Source organism: Oncorhynchus kisutch, linkage group LG10 (assembly GCF_002021735.2).
Source record: "Oncorhynchus kisutch isolate 150728-3 linkage group LG10, Okis_V2, whole genome shotgun sequence".
NCBI classification, from domain to species: Eukaryota; Metazoa; Chordata; class Actinopteri; order Salmoniformes; family Salmonidae; genus Oncorhynchus; species Oncorhynchus kisutch.
The window spans coordinates 9,132,326-9,150,076 of record NC_034183.2 but is presented as its reverse complement, the minus strand read 5'-3'; the positions used below and the strand labels follow the sequence as shown (position 1 = coordinate 9,150,076).

Genomic DNA, 17,751 nt, shown 5'->3' with positions numbered 1-17,751 from the left:
ACATAAAGCACATGAGGGAACACAAGCATACATAGATTACAAACAATAGACAATCGAGCTAGGGGGTACAATATCACATTACAATTACACAAGGACCTTAAGGGACATGCATATACTTACAATTCTAACAGCTTTTTTGTTAGTAGAGCATTTAACCGTCTTAAAATACAGTTCAATTTCTTTTTGTAGGGTACGAAAATGTGGTTTTCTGTTTGTAAATTTACATTTGTGTATATGAAATTTGGCCAAAAGAATAATGAAATTAATTACATAAAAATGATTCCGCTTATTTCTATTGTATGTAAAGAATCCAAACAGTACATCTCTCCACAATAGTGTAAAATCTTCATAAATGTGTTCAATTATAAACCTACTGATGTCTTGCCACAGTTTTCTTACATGCATACAATGCCAAAAAAGATGCACAACTGTTTCTGGGTGGTCATTACAAAAGGAGCAATTTGAGTTGATGTTTTCCTTAAACTTCTTCATATAGTGGTTGGCAGGATAATATTTATGAATAATTTTAAAGGAAATTTCCTTAATTTTGTTAACAAGTAGGTATGTTTGTGGCAACATCCAAACTTTTTTCCAACAGATATTATCAATAAATCCATTCCAATAAGGCATGACATAAGGTATAGATACAACATCCTGCTGAAACAAGGATCGTATCGCTCTGTTGTTGAATGGACCAAAAGAGAAACAAATCTTTCCTACTGATGAGTCAACAGGGTCAATAGAAGGTAGGCTCTGAGGGTCAGGTCTTGACATGTTCCTGAATAACATAGCAACACCTGAGGGAATGGCATCTAAAACAATTGCAAAATCTTTAGGTGTTACAGGGACCTTGTAAAGTGATAAGAATTCTTTATAACTGAGTAAAAAACCCTCTGCATTTACCAGTTGGCTCACCAATAGGATATTATTTCTGAACCAATATTCTAAAAACAGAGAGGTATTTTTATACAATATATCCCGATTATTCCATATATAATATCTGTGTGGAGAAAAATTGTGTTTATAAATTAAGGACCATGACAAGAAAACCTGCCGATGAAAAGCAGAAAGTTTCACTGGAACTTTGTCAATATTATAATTGCAAAACAACATGAAGTTAAGGCCACCAAAAGTAGAGAAGACATGATGAGGAATAAAATTCCAGATAGAAGTGGGTCTTCTTAGGAATTGTTTTATCCAAATGATCTTGAAAGTATTATTTAAAGTAGTAAAATCCAGAAAATTCAGTCCACCATTCTCATAAGTGTTCATTACAACAGTTTTCCTAATGTAATGGGTACGGTTTCTCCAAAGAAAGTTGAAAAGCATCTGGTCTATCTCCTTGCTTATTTTACGGTCAAGATATAAAGATAGAGCACCATATGTTAGTCTAGAGATACCTTCAGCCTTGGTTATCAGGACTCTACCTTTTAAAGATAAGTCCCTCTGTAGCCATTGATTTAGTTTCTTCTGGGTTTTTTTAATAAGAGGGTTAAAATTTAGTAAGCCTCTAGACTTCTGATCCTTTGTAATGGTTATGCCTAAATATGTAAGTTCTTCTTTTACTGGAATACCATAATATGAAGGTGTCACACAATCTTTGACAGCCATGAGTTCACATTTCTTAATGTTAAGATATAGACCAGACGCTTTGGAAAAGGATTGTATCACATTGATCGATATGGGAATTTGGTTAGCGTCTTTCAGAAAAAGTGTAGTATCGTCAGCCAGCTGGCTTATAATAATTTCTTTACCAGCTATGGAAATACCTTGTACAGGACTATTATTTAAAGAATTTGCAAGAAGTTGGGTGATTAATAAAAACAGGTATGGAGAGATAGGACAACCTTGCCTAATTCCTCTCTTTAACTCAAATCTAGGTGAGGTGCCATATTTCAATTTGATAGAGCTGTTACCATTTGCATAGAGAGTCTTAATAGCCTTACAGAAAAAATCCCCAAAGCCAAGTCTCTCAAGGGAGTGGAAGAGAAACTGATGCTCTACTGTGTCAAATGCTTTATAAAAATCTAAAAATAATATGAAGCTATCCTCAGTTATTAGGTCTGAGTAGTCAAGTACGTCTAATACTAGTCTGACATTGTTAGAAATATGTCTGTTCCTCATGAAGCCAGACTGTGTTTCATCAATAATTGCATCCAGAACTTCTTTAATTATTTTTGCAAGTAGTGAGGCTAATATCTTATAGTCATTATTAAGAAGACAAATTGGACGCCAGTTATCGATGAGCAGCACTTCTTTTTTAGGTTTAGGTATCAGTGTTATTAACCCCTGACTCATTGTAGGAGGGAGAACATTGTTTTTAATACTCTCTAAAAAGACTTCAAATAGGAAGGGAGCTACTTGTTCAGAAAATAATTTGTAAAATTCTGATGTAATTCCATCAACACCTGGTGATTTATTGTTCTTTAGATGTTTGATAGACTCTATAATCTCTTCAACTTTGATGGGTTCATCACACTGTTTAGATTCTATATCACTGATAGAGTGAACATTATTCAGTGAGTTAAAAAACATATCTGTGGATTCCTGACAGTACGTAGAGCTATACAATTTTCTGTAAAAATTGCTGCAGTATTTAGCGATGAATTTTTGGTCATCTGTAATAACACCATCAATGTTTAACTTATGGATAGTGTTATTTTTAGAGTGAAATTTCTCAAGTCTAAAGAAATAGGATGAATTCTGTTCTCCCTCCTCAATCCATTTTTTCCTAGATCTAATAAAGGCTCCTTCTGCTTTTAATTTATATATATTATCCAGTTTATTTTGTAACTCAATTAGTTCCATCTTCTCCTCCCCCAAGAGGTCAGCTGGGGACCTCTGAGAAAGGGAAGTTATCTTAATGATCACCTTTTCCTCCTCAGCTCTTCTGGTCTTAGCAAGATTACTACCATATTTTCTAAGATATTTGGACACCTCAAATTTAAAGAGCTCCCAGTTCTTGCAATAAGATTTTTCTTCACGCCTCTGTCTCGTCATTTAACATTCAAACATACACCCGATGACATGAAAACTTAGCTAACGCAGCGCAGGATCGCCTTCCCTCCAAAAGTGTGTTGCTACAATAAGGATCCCCGTTACAACAGCATTAGCTACGTAGTTCCGCTTGTAATTATCATTTCCCCCGCACAGCGGACACGTAAACAATTCAAACAAAAAACAACGACATACCCAATGTAACTGACAGTTAGACTTACAGGTTCTCACTACAACCCCATATCCCATGTCTTGAAATATGCAGACAGACGGATTAAAAGTAGGTTTACATTCTAATACTTCTGACAGCCAACTTAATAGCTCCGCCCATCACTTTTGGACTTCATTAGCGTTCCCAGAAAGCATGGCTCATTGGGAATGAGTCATTGTCATTGAATTTTGCACGCCCAATTTTTCAGTTTTTGATTTGTTAAAAAAGTTTGAAATATCCAATAAATGTCATTCCACTTCATGATTGTGTCCCACTTGTTGTTGATTCTTCACAAAAAAATACAGTTTTATATCTTTATGTTTGAAGCCTGAAATGTGGCAAAAGGTCGCAAAGTTCAAGGGGGCCGAATACTTTCGCAAGGCACTGTATATCTTACCTATCATATGATCATCCTTTTCTGACTCAAATAAGATTCCCTCAAGGTTTCTCTGATGTCCAAAAGATTTCAATCAGAATTTCTGTGATATGAAACTATTAAATAGCATATGTATCAATCCAAAATGTCTTTTTAATTCTGTCATTGAAATAAATGGATTTCCTGTTACCAAGTCATTTACAGTTTCTATGCCTTTATAGTTTTCCATGTAGACCAATTTATCTGTGAATTCTGAAAAGCTATCCTAGGTTTGTTCCATAAAGGTGTGTTTTTAGGGACTGATATTGGTTCATGGAGAATACCTTTCATTTTCTTCCTTAATGTTATAGTGTTCTTAACTATCAAGTTGTTAATGTTCTTAGCTTTTCCCTTGAAAATATACACATAAGAAGATTTTGGGGATGAGCGTATCTTCAATATGTACCCATTGTTCCTCTTCAGTGTATTTAACTATATGTTGCAAGTAAACGCCTTGGCTGGTGAGTTGATACAATTCCAAACCTGGAAGGTTAAAACCAGCCTCAGATTTAGGAAGATGTTAAACTTTCCTTTTTATTCTATGAGTTTTATTTGCCCATATAAAGTCTTATGACAAAGTATACTTTTTTTAAAGAAAGTCTTTGTTTGGGTAATTGATATTACCGAAAATAAATACAATTACGATACTTCTAGGCATCACATACAGTAGCAAATTAGCAATTGCATTTTTTGTTGATCAAAATTCAACACTCTCTCATTGACCTCCATACAAAAATTCAGTCATCCCTCAGGGTGTCTATGCTTCCACTTACTGATAGGTCGTCTCTCAGTGCATCTCTCAGGAAACGCAGGGGTGTCGAACGGAGTCGGCGTTTCGAAAGGAACCATAAAAAGGACAAGTGGAGGATTCTGAAGGAACCATATAAGGAGAAGTGGAGGTTTCTAAAGGAACCATAGAAGGAGAAGTGGGGGTTTCTAAAGGAACCATAGAAGGAGAAGTGGGGGTTTCTAAAGGAACCATATAAGGAGAAGTGGGGGTTTCTAAAGGAACCATATAAGGAGAAGTGAGGGTTTCTAAAGGAACCATATAAGGAGAAGTGGGGGTTTCTAAAGGAACCATATAAAGATAAGTGGGGGTTTCTAAAGGAACCATAGAAGGAGATGTGGGGGTTTATAAAGGAACCATATAAGGAGAAGTGGGGGTTTCTAAAGGAACAACCACTCCTTTCGAAACACACATTTTTCCGGACAGATGCACTGAGAGATGATATCGCAGCTGGACCCTGAAAAGCGCAGTCCACTAATGAGTTGACCCCTCTCGACCTGAAATTAGTTGTCCAACCAAAACGTTTCCCTGAGTTTCTCATATAGCATTATTAATGTTATTGAGAAGCACAGAATCCATTAGGTTTGACAGATTTGTTTAGATTTTATCCCCAGTTCCTGTCCAACCTAATAGTCAGTAGTTTCTCCAAGGTAGGCCCATTTCTTCATATATGTTTACATTAAAACCAAGAAGACAACAAAAATCCTAAACCTGTTTCAGACTTTAATTAATAACAATTTTCAAATAACAATTTCATAAAGCATGTTAAAAAACTTTTTTTTTTTTTTTTTTTTTACACACACAACCACATGATTATTGTTTGCTAAAAATTGTGCATGACAATACTTAGTTACATTTTCTTATTTTTATACTGTGGACAAGATCATCCACAAAAGTTCTATATGCACAGGAAAGACCAGAGCACACAAATAATCTGAGTGTAATAAAGTATTATTATATGTATAGTTTTTTTACAGATGCTTCCCTCGACTAGAAACAAGTAACTGTGGAAATACAGTGTGAAAACACTGAAAAAACCTGCATGTGTAATAAAATATTAGTTTATATATATATATTTTTTTTTTACAGATGCTTCCCTCGACTAGAAACAAGTAACTGTGGAAATACAGTGTGAAAACACTGAAAAAACCTGCATGTGTAATAAAATATTAGTTTATATATATATATATTTTTTTTACAGATGCTTCCCTCGACTAGAAAACTTGTCTAGTGTTTGGGTTAGAGGCATGTTACAGGGGGAATGTGAGACGGCGCACCAGTTTCTGGCTGGGACTCCATTTTTGATAGAGCTCCTGCAGGGCCTTGACATCCTCCAAGGCATTGTGAGCATCGTACGTCTTATTGAGGAACTCCTTCACCATGTACTCCTGAGAGTACTTGCCCAGTTTGAATGGAAACATCACCTTACTAATCCTGAAAGTATCTAGGAAACCAGACACTACTTCCTGGAACTCGTCCGTCAGGGAGCATTCCCTCAGAGCCCTGGCCAGCACGGGGCAGTCGAAGCGCCGGGCATTGTGGGCCGCCAGCAGAGGCTTATGGAAGGAGCGGAGGAAGGAGATGAAGGAGGTGAGGACCTCCCTGAGGGGGATGGTGTCCACCCGTCGACCGTGTAGGAGCAGGGTCCGGTGGTCCCTGACGGTGAACCCTGTGACCCTGGAGGCCTCGTCCGTCATGGTGCAACGGGGAACAGCGTACACGTTGAATGCCCTCTCCCCGCTGATGGCCGACAGCTGGATGATGTCACACATGGATGTGTCTATGGAGGTAGATGGAGATTCCGTCATATTTAAAGGATAGTACCGTTTACCCTTATGCCCTGTTAATAAACTCTATTCACAGTTGGGTTAAGGTTAGGAGGGGTTAGGGTTGTTGGTAAGTAGGTTTAATACTTGCCAGTATTGTGGCAAGGCTGGATTCACATGTAAAATATGAACAAAGGTGCTAACTAAAACAATGTGTGCCTCGGCTGTCCCTGTAGGAGACGTTTTGGTTCTGTGTAAAAACATTTATGAGTAATGCAGCACCTGTTTACTAAGAGGGGGGGGGGGGGGTTGACCTGAGTAATGCAGCACCTGTTTACTAAGAGGGGGGGGGGGGGGGGGGGGGGGGGGGTTGACCTGAGTAATGCAGCACCTGTTTACTAAGAGGGGGGGGGGGGGGGTTGACCTGAGTAATGCAGCACCTGTTTACTAATAGGGGGGGTTGACCTGAGTAATGCAGCACCTGTTTACTAAGAGGGGGGGGTGGGGGGGGTTGACCTGAGTAATGCAGCACCTGTTTACTAATAGGGGGGGGGGGGGGGGGGGGGGGGTTGACCTGAGTAATGCAGCACCTGTTTACTAATAGGGGGGGGGGGGGTTGACCTGAGTAATGCAGCACCTGTTTACTAATAGGGGGGGGGTTTGACCTGAGTAATGCAGCACCTGTTTACTAATAGGGGGGGGTTGACCTGAGTAATGCAGCACCTGTTTACTAATAGGGGGGGGTTGACCTGAGTAATGCAGCACCCGTTTACTAATAGGGGGGGGGGGGGTTGACCTGAGTAATGCAGCACCTGTTTACTAATAGGGGGGGGGGGGGGGGGTTGACCTGAGTAATGCAGCACCTGTTTACTAATAGGGGGGGGGGGGGGGTTGACCTGAGTAATGCAGCACCTGTTTACTAATAGGGGGGGGGGGGTTGACCTGGGTAATGCAGCACCTGTTTACTAATAGGGGGGGGGGGGGTTGACCTGAGTAATGCAGCACCTGTTTACTAATAGGGGGGGGGGGGGGGTTGACCTGAGTAATGCAGCACCTGTTTACTAATAGGGGGGGGGGGTTGACCTGAGTAATGCAGCACCTGTTTACTAATAGGGGGGGGGGGGGGGGGTTGACCTGAGTAATGCAGCACCTGTTTACTAATAGGGGGGGGGGGGGTTGACCTGAGTAATGCAGCACCTGTTTACTAATAGGGGGGGGGGGGTTGCCCTGAGTAATGCAGCACCTGTTTACTAATAGGGGGGGTTGACCTGAGTAATGCAGCACCTGTTTACTAAGAGGGGGGGGGGGGGGGGGAGGGGGGGGGGGTTGACCTGAGTAATGCAGCACCTGTTTACTAAGAGGGGGGGGGGGGTTGACCTGAGTAATGCAGCACCTGTTTACTAATAGGGGGGGGGGGGGGTTGACCTGAGTAATGCAGCACCTGTTTACTAATAGGGGGGGGGGTTGACCTGAGTAATGCAGCACCTGTTTACTAATAGGGGGGGGGGGGGGGGTTGACCTGAGTAATGCAGCACCTGTTTACTAATAGGGGGGGGGGTTGACCTGAGTAATGCAGCACCTGTTTACTAAGAGGGGGGGTGGGGGGGGTTGACCTGAGTAATGCAGCACCTGTTTACTAAGAGGGGGGGGGGGGGGGGGGGTTGACCTGAGTAATGCAGCACCTGTTTACTAAGAGGGGGGGGGGGGGGGGGGGGGGGTTGACCTGAGTAATGCAGCACCTGTTTACTAATAGGGGGGGTTGACCTGAGTAATGCAGCACCTGTTTACTAAGAGGGGGGGTGGGGGGGGTTGACCTGAGTAATGCAGCACCTGTTTACTAAGAGGGGGGGGGGGGGGGGGGGGGGGGGGTTGACCTGAGTAATGCAGCACCTGTTTACTAATAGGGGGGGGGGGGTTGACCTGAGTAATGCAGCACCTGTTTACTAATAGGGGGGGGGGGGTTGACCTGAGTAATGCAGCACCTGTTTACTAATAGGGGGGGGGGGGGGGGTTGACCTGAGTAATGCAGCACCTGTTTACTAATAGGGGGGGGGGGGTTGACCTGAGTAATGCAGCACCTGTTTACTAATAGGGGGGGGGGGGGGGGTTGACCTGAGTAATGCAGCACCTGTTTACTAATAGGGGGGGGGGGGGGGGTTGACCTGAGTAATGCAGCACCTGTTTACTAATAGGGGGGGGGGGGTTGCCCTGAGTAATGCAGCACCTGTTTACTAATAGGGGGGGTTGACCTGAGTAATGCAGCACCTGTTTACTAAGAGGGGGGGGGGGGGGGTGGGGGGGGTTGACCTGAGTAATGCAGCACCTGTTTACTAAGAGGGGGGGGGGGTTGACCTGAGTAATGCAGCACCTGTTTACTAATAGGGGGGGGGGGGGGTTGACCTGAGTAATGCAGCACCTGTTTACTAATAGGGGGGGGGGGGGGGTTGACCTGAGTAATGCAGCACCTGTTTACTAATAGGGGGGGGGGGGGGGTTGACCTGAGTAATGCAGCACCTGTTTACTAATAGGGGGGGGGTTGACCTGAGTAATGCAGCACCTGTTTACTAATAGGGGGGGGGTTTGACCTGAGTAATGCAGCACCTGTTTACTAATAGGGGGGTTGACCTGAGTAATGCAGCACCTGTTTACTAATAGGGGGGGGTTGACCTGAGTAATGCAGCACCCGTTTACTAATAGGGGGGGGGGGGGTTGACCTGAGTAATGCAGCACCTGTTTACTAATAGGGGGGGGGGGGTTGACCTGAGTAATGCAGCACCTGTTTACTAATAGGGGGGGGGGGGGGGTTGACCTGAGTAATGCAGCACCTGTTTACTAATAGGGGGGGGGGGGGGTTGACCTGAGTAATGCAGCACCTGTTTACTAATAGGGGGGGGGTTGACCTGAGTAATGCAGCACCTGTTTACTAATAGGGGGGGGGGGGGGGGGGGGGTTGACCTGAGTAATGCAGCACCTGTTTACTAATAGGGGGGGGGGTTGACCTGAGTAATGCAGCACCTGTTTACTAATAGGGGGGGGGGGGGGTTGACCTGAGTAATGCAGCACCTGTTTACTAATAGGGGGGGGGGGGTTGCCCTGAGTAATGCAGCACCTGTTTACTAATAGGGGGGGGTTGACCTGAGTAATGCAGCACCTGTTTACTAATAGGGGTGTGTTGACCTGAGTAATGCAGCACCTGTTTACTAAGAGGGGGGGGGGGGTTGACCTGAGTAATGCAGCACCTGTTTACTAAGAGGGGGGGGGTTGACCTGAGTAATGCAGCACCTGTTTACTAATAGGGGGGTGTTGACCTGAGTAATGCAGCACCTGTTTACTAATAGGGGGGTGTTGACCTGAGTTAAATCGCAGGTAAATGGAACATCATTCCTTTTTATGCACTTTTTTCCCTACACTTATTTCTGACCTTGAACTTTAAGCATGAGATAATGCTATTCACCCGCTATTCGTTTGGCGTGGAGATCAAATAAATGAAGGTCGTGGAGGAGGAGTGTCCACAGATACACCGTAATCTGACCTTGACTTGAATACTTCATAATTCCACCACCTTTACGCACGATGAATAAAGTCGAGCAACCTGTCTGTTCCAAGTGGAAGAACATCTACTTTCCTTTTTTTCCACCAATAGAAATAACAGCATTATCCATGCACTGTAATTGACTAATTGATAAGAGCTATTGATAAGAGCTATTGATAAGAGATAGGTGAATGATTAAGCCGTTTGGATAAGGGGATTGGAAATATAGCCGTATGATCGCTGGAAACAAATGTGGAGACAAATGTGGAACCAGTCATATGGCAGCAAACTGAAGCATATCAACATATCACCTTTTCCACAGTGAGGTTTATGAAATGCTAGTCTTATAACTTGCAGGGATAAAATGTGGAGATCCACGCTATCGGCTTCTGTAGCCATGACAGTACCGCGCCAAACCTACAGAGTTGTTTTAGGATTTCTAGAATGTTTTACACGGAAACAAAAATATAAACACAACAATTTTACTGAATTACAGTTCATAAGGAAATCGGTCCATTGAAATACATTCATTAGGCCCTAATCTATGGATTTCACATGACTCTGGGAATACAGATATGCATCTGTTGGTCACAGATACCTAACAAAAAAGGAGGGGTGTTGATCAGAAAACCAGTCAGTATCTGGTGTGACCATTTGCCTCATGCAGCGCGACACATCTCCTTTGCTTAGAGTTGATCAGGCTGTTGATTGTGGCCTGTGGAATGTTGTCCCACTCCACTTCAATGGCGGGAACTGGAACACGCTGTCGTACACGTCGATCCTGAGCATCTCAAACATGCTGGTGAGTATGCAGGTCATGGAAGAACTGGGACATTTTTAGCTTCCAGGAATTGTGTACAGATCCTTGCAACACTTTACATGTTAACATGGTGCATTTCTATTTTGGTTCAGTATAATTGTCTGGACTTTTCCCAGTCTTTTTTCCCCAATTTGTATCATGCTAAATATTAGCCACTATACATACCGTACATTTATAACTGTCACTAGTGTTAGTTTCCATACATTTATAACGGTCTCTAGTGTTAGTTTCCTTACATTTATAACTGTCTCTTTAGTGTTAGTTTCCTTACATTTATAACTGTCACTAGTGTTAGTTTCCTTACATTTATAACTGTCACTAGTGTTAGTTTCCTTACATTTATAACGGTCTCTTTAGTGTTAGCTTCCATACATTTATAACGGTCTCTTTAGTGTTAGTTTCCATACATTTATAACGGTCTCTTTAGTGTTAGTTTCCATACATTTATAACTGTCACTAGTGTTAGTTTCCATACATTTATAACTGACGACTGTACAGGACCGTTATCCTCACCGTTATCCTCACAGTTCCATGGTTAGGGAGGAATGAGTATTATTTGGGTAGATTGAATATAGCAACTTTCAGGATGAATCAAACCACTATTTTTGATTCACCATTATATTTAGTTCTCAAATGACTTGCCTAGTTAAATAAAGGTAAAATAAAATAAAAATATTTTTTTAAATGGATCCCTAATATTCGGAACCATTCCATATATTATAGTATATGAGTCTGTCGATATAATTTCTAATTAAAGGTACACCAAATTTTAAGGGATGGCTCTAGATAAATAAACCCTACTGAATAAAAACTCCACATGAAAGTCTGATGGCCAGCAAGTGGGAGGGTTGTCAGCGGTTGAATTACATTTATTCAGCGCACGCAAGGGAACCACGCCTGAAACCCCATTACGCACCTACATAAGTTAAGTCTGAATACCAGCTACTGAGAAGTGCATAGGAAAGGTGTACATTTTCTAAGTCTGAATCGGGCCCATAGTGTGCAGTTCATAATAATACCTTATTATAATAGCAGCACAGGCTCATGTGTCGTGTTGCTCTATTTCCAATGGCTTGTTAAGGCTACGCAGATTTTTTTTCTATTGTGAATGGCTCATAAATAATATGGTTTATTGATGATAAATATGAGAACATAGCTATCCTGGACCATCAAGTGAGCCAGTAGATATTGCACAACATCAGGAACTCGTTTTCACACATCACTTTCGTTAATAGAGAAAGCAGGGATCAAATTGTCTCTCTATAAACTCCCACGCACATCTTTGTCACAAATATACTGGAAATACATATTGCTTTAAAAGTAGTCCAAAGAGAGTTCCTGAATTGTATACAGGGTTTCTTAGCTCTAACATTTACAATACCTTGTGTGTGTAGTCTACTACTAAAAGGGGAAATGCAACAACAACAAAGCAGTTATTACCAGTGGTGTAAAGTACTTAAATTAAAATACTTTAAAGTCCTACTTAAGTTGTCTTTTGGGGTATATATATTATTTTTACAACTTTTACTCCACTACCTTCCTAAAGAAAACAATGTACTTTTAACTCCATACAATTTCTCGGACACCCCAAATTACTTATCAGGACTGAAAAATGGTCCAATTCACACACTTATCTAGAGAACATCCCTGGTCATCTCTACTGCCTCTGATCTGACCGACTCACTAAACAGAGAACATCCCTGGTCATCTCTACTGCCTGTGATCTGACCGACTCACTAAACAGAGAACATCCCTGGTCATCTCTACTGCCTCTGATCTGACCGACTCACTAAACAGAGAACATCCCTGGTCATCTCTACTGCCTCTGATCTGACCGACTCACTAAACAGAGAACATCCCTGGTCATCTCTACTGCCTCTGATCTGACCGACTCACTAAACACAAATGCTTTATTTGTAAATTATGTCTTGAGTGTTGGAGGGTGTCCCTGGCTATCCGTAAAACATATATTTTTTTTAAATCACGGAAATTGTGCCGTCCGTCTGGTTTGCTGAAGGATTTTTTAAATTATTTATACTTCTACTTTTGATACTTAGCTATACATTCAGCAACTACATATACTTTTGATACTTAAGTATACTGTATTTAAAACCCAAATACTTTATAAAGATTTTTACTCAAGTGGATTATTAGAGTATCTTTAGTTTTACTCAAGTATGACGACAATTGGGTACTTTTCCAACCAATGGCTATTACCCTCAGTCTACTGTAAATCTACTACATCAATGTTTTATTATAGAGGCGTTTAGCATAAAACAATAGAGCACTCTATCAACCTAACAATATTTAAAAACAAGGGTATATATTTTGTACAATACCTAATCCGGTAGTCTCCAAATCAAAGAATATTACGGTATCACCAGACACTGCTCCCATACCCTGGATAAGCAAAGTACAGTCAGTCAAATCAGTACCATGAATCAATGTATGATATCTTCATTATGAATGAATGACTTGATAATACTCTCCGAAACCGTTTTTTAAACAATCCTTTGTCAATGATATAAAATCAACAACTGATCAATGCATTATGATCTTACCAAAGAGGACTGCATAACGACGTCGAAGCTGTCAAAATCCTAAATAGTTTCTCAAATCATCCTGTCTGCCGTCGAATGAAGTACCCTTTTATATTATAGTGACTCGTAAATAATAGTTTATTCAGGTGGTCATAAGGGATGGGCCACAACGGATGGGCAGGTGGTAAGAGCGAATCGATACTTATAAACTTACTTTCGTTTCAGGCATTGCTTACTCAACATTAAACAATTTAAAAGAAATGCGTTTCGTTAATGAAACATCGTGACATTGGTATAGAAAAGGGCTAGAGGGAAGTGAAGAATAACAACCGCATGACTACCGATGACTATTTTCAGAAGGATTTCGTCAACACAACGAACAAATGTAGAATATTCCACACACCACGCCTGGTTTCATTCTTTCGGCTGGAATGACTCGTGATCAGACCCGTAATTCTGGGACGTTTTAGTTGTTTTGGGGGAGGGATTGCCTGTTTTGCTTGTTATTTTGGCATTAATATTTGTCACATATCAGTTTGCAAACAATGTAAAATATATCATTGAGTTAATAAAGCCGCATACACACATTGCCTCTTTTTTGTTTTCTTGGGTAAGGCAGCTCCAAAATGCAGGTGTTTCAGCCTAGATCAATGCTTTCTGTTGGGCCAGCCAGCTAAAAAATAGGAGCATTGCGCTGTGATTGGCTCAGTGTTCTGTCACTCATGGGGACACCATGTCATCCCGAATTGTACGTCCTTAGTAAGGGCAGACATAGAGAATTTCAGCCCTTGGGTCCTGCAATAGTGTGCAGTCCAAACACTCAAAAGACACACCCTCGTCCACTTACCCTCGCCGTATGCCCTTGAGGAAATCCCCGTCGCCATCTTGGTGGGTGGTCCAAATAATTAGCAAAGCAAGGGAAGTTTGCAGCCTCTCAGACTCCGTTTTTAGTCGGCTTTGCGAGTGTACAAGTATGTTCACTCTGGGGCCTGAAACGCCACATAACTCAATTCGAAAAGTCAACGAAAACTTAAAAACAACATTAATGGAGTGGAAGAAAAACGAATGCAAATAAGTTAGAAATTTTGCTACTACGTAAAAAGTACATTTGTTTTTGTTTGGTTATCTTTTGGAAATTGTAGAAATAAAACATTTTCCTTCTTCAGAAGTTCCAGCTAGGCAGGCTAACGTTAGTTAGTTCACTTGCTAGCTGTCATACAGTATATGTATATTAATAATTATATATTTAATATAAGTAGACATGCACTCATAGTTGACTGTAGCGCATATAAAGCACCCACAAGCTACCGGTGGCTGAAAACACAATCATCGGGGGATAAGCAAGTGAAGAATTTCCGGCCAAGGGTGGTCCATTTAAAAATCATTCCTTCCTTCCTCGCCCCTTTTTAATTGATTTTTAGATTTTTCTTAAAAATATATATTTCCTCCCTCGCCCCTTGCCCTGCAAGTGTATACTCGTCAGAGGTTCATAATACGTCTTCAGAAGTGTCCACTTAATTTGAGGGCTGAGGGGGATAGGGTGTGACCGCAACCAGAGAGTTATATTACAAGGGCACTTCCAAGAAGGCTCAAGGTCATTGGCCTCAGATAAAATTAGTCAAATCACATTATATGTACAGTAGTTTTGATTGGACTGATCATGTCAACATCTTATTTTCAAGGTCTTAGCTAGCAGTCATCATCATGAATCATGTCGACAAATCCTTTTTAATCCTTGTCATATGAAACAAAATTATAGATAAAACGTATTGGAGCTCATCGACCATTGGACAGAAAGATTATACAACCATTTGGAAATCACAAATTCAACAATGAGTGGTTTGGAAGAAATCAGTGATTAAGCAACCAGTAGCCTGCTATTCAATGGAGTGTGTGTCCCCCCCCCCCCAAGTTTCCACCATAAATCCAGAGAATTCCAGACTTTGCTGACAAAATCGGCGGAGGGGATGGCTGTCACCTTATCGGCTCTTAACCAACCATGCTATTTTGTTAGTTTTTTTGCGTTGTTTGTAACTTGTTTTGTACATAATGTTGCTGCTACCATCCCTTATGACCGAAAAGAGCTTCTGGACATCAGAACTGCGATTACTCACCTCAGATTAGACAAAGAGTTTTTCTTCAATGAGTCGGACGGGAGGGAGATATTAACTCTAGACCCACTCCAATTTGCATACCGCACCAACAGATCCACAGATGATGCAATCTCTTTTGCACTCCACACTGCACTTTCCCACCTAGACAAAAGGAACACCTATGTGAGAATGCTATTCATTGACTAAAGCTCAGCGTTCAACACCATAGTTTCCTTAAAGCTCTTCAATAAGCTAAGGACCCTGGGTCTAAACACCTCCCTCTGCAACTGGATCCTTGACTTCCTGTTGGGCCGCCAACCAGATGGTAAGGGTAGGAAACAACACATCAACCACGCTGATCCTCAACATGGGGGCCCCTCAGGGGTGCGTGCTCAGTCCCCTCCTGTACTCCTTGTTCACTCACGACTGCACAGCATTCACGACTCCAACACCAACATTACGTTTGCTGATGACACAATAGTGGTAGGCCTGATCAACGACAAGACAGCCTATTGCACTGTGTGGTGCAAGGACAACAACCTCTCCCTCAACGTGATCAAGACAAAGATGATTGTGGACTACAGGAAAAGGAAGACGGAGCACGGCCCCATTCTCATTGATGGGGCTGTAGTGGAGCAGTTTGAATGCTTCATGTACCTTAGCGTCCACATCACCAACAAACTAACATGGTCAAAGCACACCAAGACAGTCGTGAAGTGGGCACGACAAAACCTATCCCCCTCAGGAGACTGAAAAGATTTGCAATGGGTCCTCAGATCCTCAAAAGGTTGTACAGCTGCACCCTCATGCACATCCTGACGGGTTGCATCACTACCTGGTACGGCAACCGCCACAAGGGTGGATATTTTGAAGAATCTCAAAATGTGAATATATATTGATTTGATTAACACATTTTTGCTTACTACATGATTCCATATGTGTTATTTCATAGTTTTGATGTCTTCACTATTATTCTACAATGTAGAAAATAGTCATAATAAAATAAAAATCCTTGAATGAGAAGGTTTGTCCAAACTTTGGACTGGTACTGTTTTTATATCTTGAAAATGAAGAATAAATATGACAATAACTGCTCTAGTAACAACACAACTGTGTCCAGAGTAGAGCACACGCGCACACACACACACACACACACACACACACACACACACACACACACACACACACACACACACACACACACACACACACACACACACACACACAAAGAGAACATTTCTCAAGTCTTTTTTTTGTTGTTGCCTGTAAAAACAACTGAACATGATTCATATTATATAAGGAGTCATACACAGGATAATATATCATTTTTATAACAGGCATTTACACAATGTACACTCATAAGCATGATCATAAATACAACATACATACGGTGTATAAAAAGAACACAACAACAACAACAACAACAACAGCAGAGAACTGCCTTCCAGTGATAGGTACATTCACTTTAGCAGGACACCATTGGCCAATGTTAACCTTATAGGGTATACAAATACCGTCTTAGTTTAGCTTGTTGTTGACCAGTAGGAATAGTTATTTTTCTCCCACACTGCTCAAAACCCCACAGTACACCTGTCTCAAACTGAACTTCCGAGTGCCGTTTCTGACAACCAGGGCGGTATTCATTAAGGCATTCATTAGGGCACACCACAACGTAGAAACGAAAACAAGCAGTTGGTAGTTAATTCAGGTGGTCCCTGTCTGTTTCAGGATGTTTTCTTCAGTTTGATGCCTAATGCATATGACTCCTGTTTGGTTGTGACTGGTTGTGACTGGTTGAGGTGCCCACTCCCTAAAATACCACTATGATTTGGAATTTCCGTCGCTCCACCCTAATAGTAGACCACAAGCAGCAAGTCCCGTTTACCTGTTTCGGACAGAGTGGGAAATCCGGATGGTACCGTTTAAGAAGAGACAAGCTTGTGACAAACACATAGGCAACCACACATTCCCTATTCATTATTATGACTATTCTGCAATCAAGTCCTATCCCTTGCCCATGACAAGACTGTGATTGTTTTGTTTCAAATGCGTGCTTGTTGTAAAGCACGGGATGTCAAGTACAGTACAGTAACGGCAAGATATTAGAAGACTAATTTAACCCCAGGTTAATCACTGGTGAGAAGAGACAGACAGACTCTCTATAAGACACACAGGATATTGCACGGTATAGAGAGTGGCAGAGAGACTATAGAAGTATTTGTCAGAGTAGCAGAGATAGTCGTCTGTCTGTTAAATCCCACTGGACGGTTGAAACTGATGGCCTTTTCTGTGTTTAAATGCACATTGAGCTCAGAGTAAATGGATGGAAAGGTTCACTCATATTTGAACCAATGTAAACACCTAGGAAGGACGAGTCAGAGGTGAAGGACTTGGCTGGCACCAAGGATGTATGGGACACATACAGAGCATTTGGAAAGTATTCAGACCCCTTGACTTTTCCCACATTTTGTTACGTTACAGCCTTATTCTAAAATGGATTCAATTGCCCCCCCCCCTCATAATCTAAATACAATACCTCATAATGACAAAGCAAAAACATGTTTGAAGAATATTTAGCAAATGTATACAA

General features: G+C 41.5%; 1 protein-coding gene across 3 annotated transcripts; it reads right to left on the bottom strand.

Moving 5' to 3' along the window:
- Window positions 1-5,113: 5,113 nt before the first annotated feature.
- LOC109897701 (protein PML) lies at window positions 5,114-14,058 on the bottom strand. Of its 3 annotated transcripts, none has more exons than XM_031833017.1 (3): window positions 13,916-14,049; window positions 12,868-12,928; window positions 5,114-6,190 (listed from the first exon to the last, which is right to left on the bottom strand). In XM_031833017.1, exons 2-3 carry the CDS (start codon window positions 12,923-12,925, stop codon window positions 5,661-5,663), a joined length of 588 nt encoding a protein of 195 aa, XP_031688877.1. In that variant the 5' UTR covers window positions 12,926-12,928; window positions 13,916-14,049; the 3' UTR covers window positions 5,114-5,660. The 3 variants fall into 3 exon arrangements, with proteins under 3 accessions (XP_031688877.1, XP_020347814.1, XP_031688878.1); XM_020492225.2 differs by lacking the exon at window positions 13,916-14,049 and adding an exon at window positions 13,090-13,514; XM_031833018.1 differs by lacking the exon at window positions 12,868-12,928 and having other exon boundaries at window positions 13,916-14,058.
- Window positions 14,059-17,751: the final 3,693 nt, after the last annotated feature.

Excerpts from the sequence above, each read along its gene's own strand:
- LOC109897701 (XM_020492225.2), bottom strand. Across the intron at positions 6,191-12,867 it reads TTTGGAGACTACCGGATTAG|ACACATCCATGTGTGACATC; the intron begins GTATTGTACAAA and ends CTACCTCCATAG.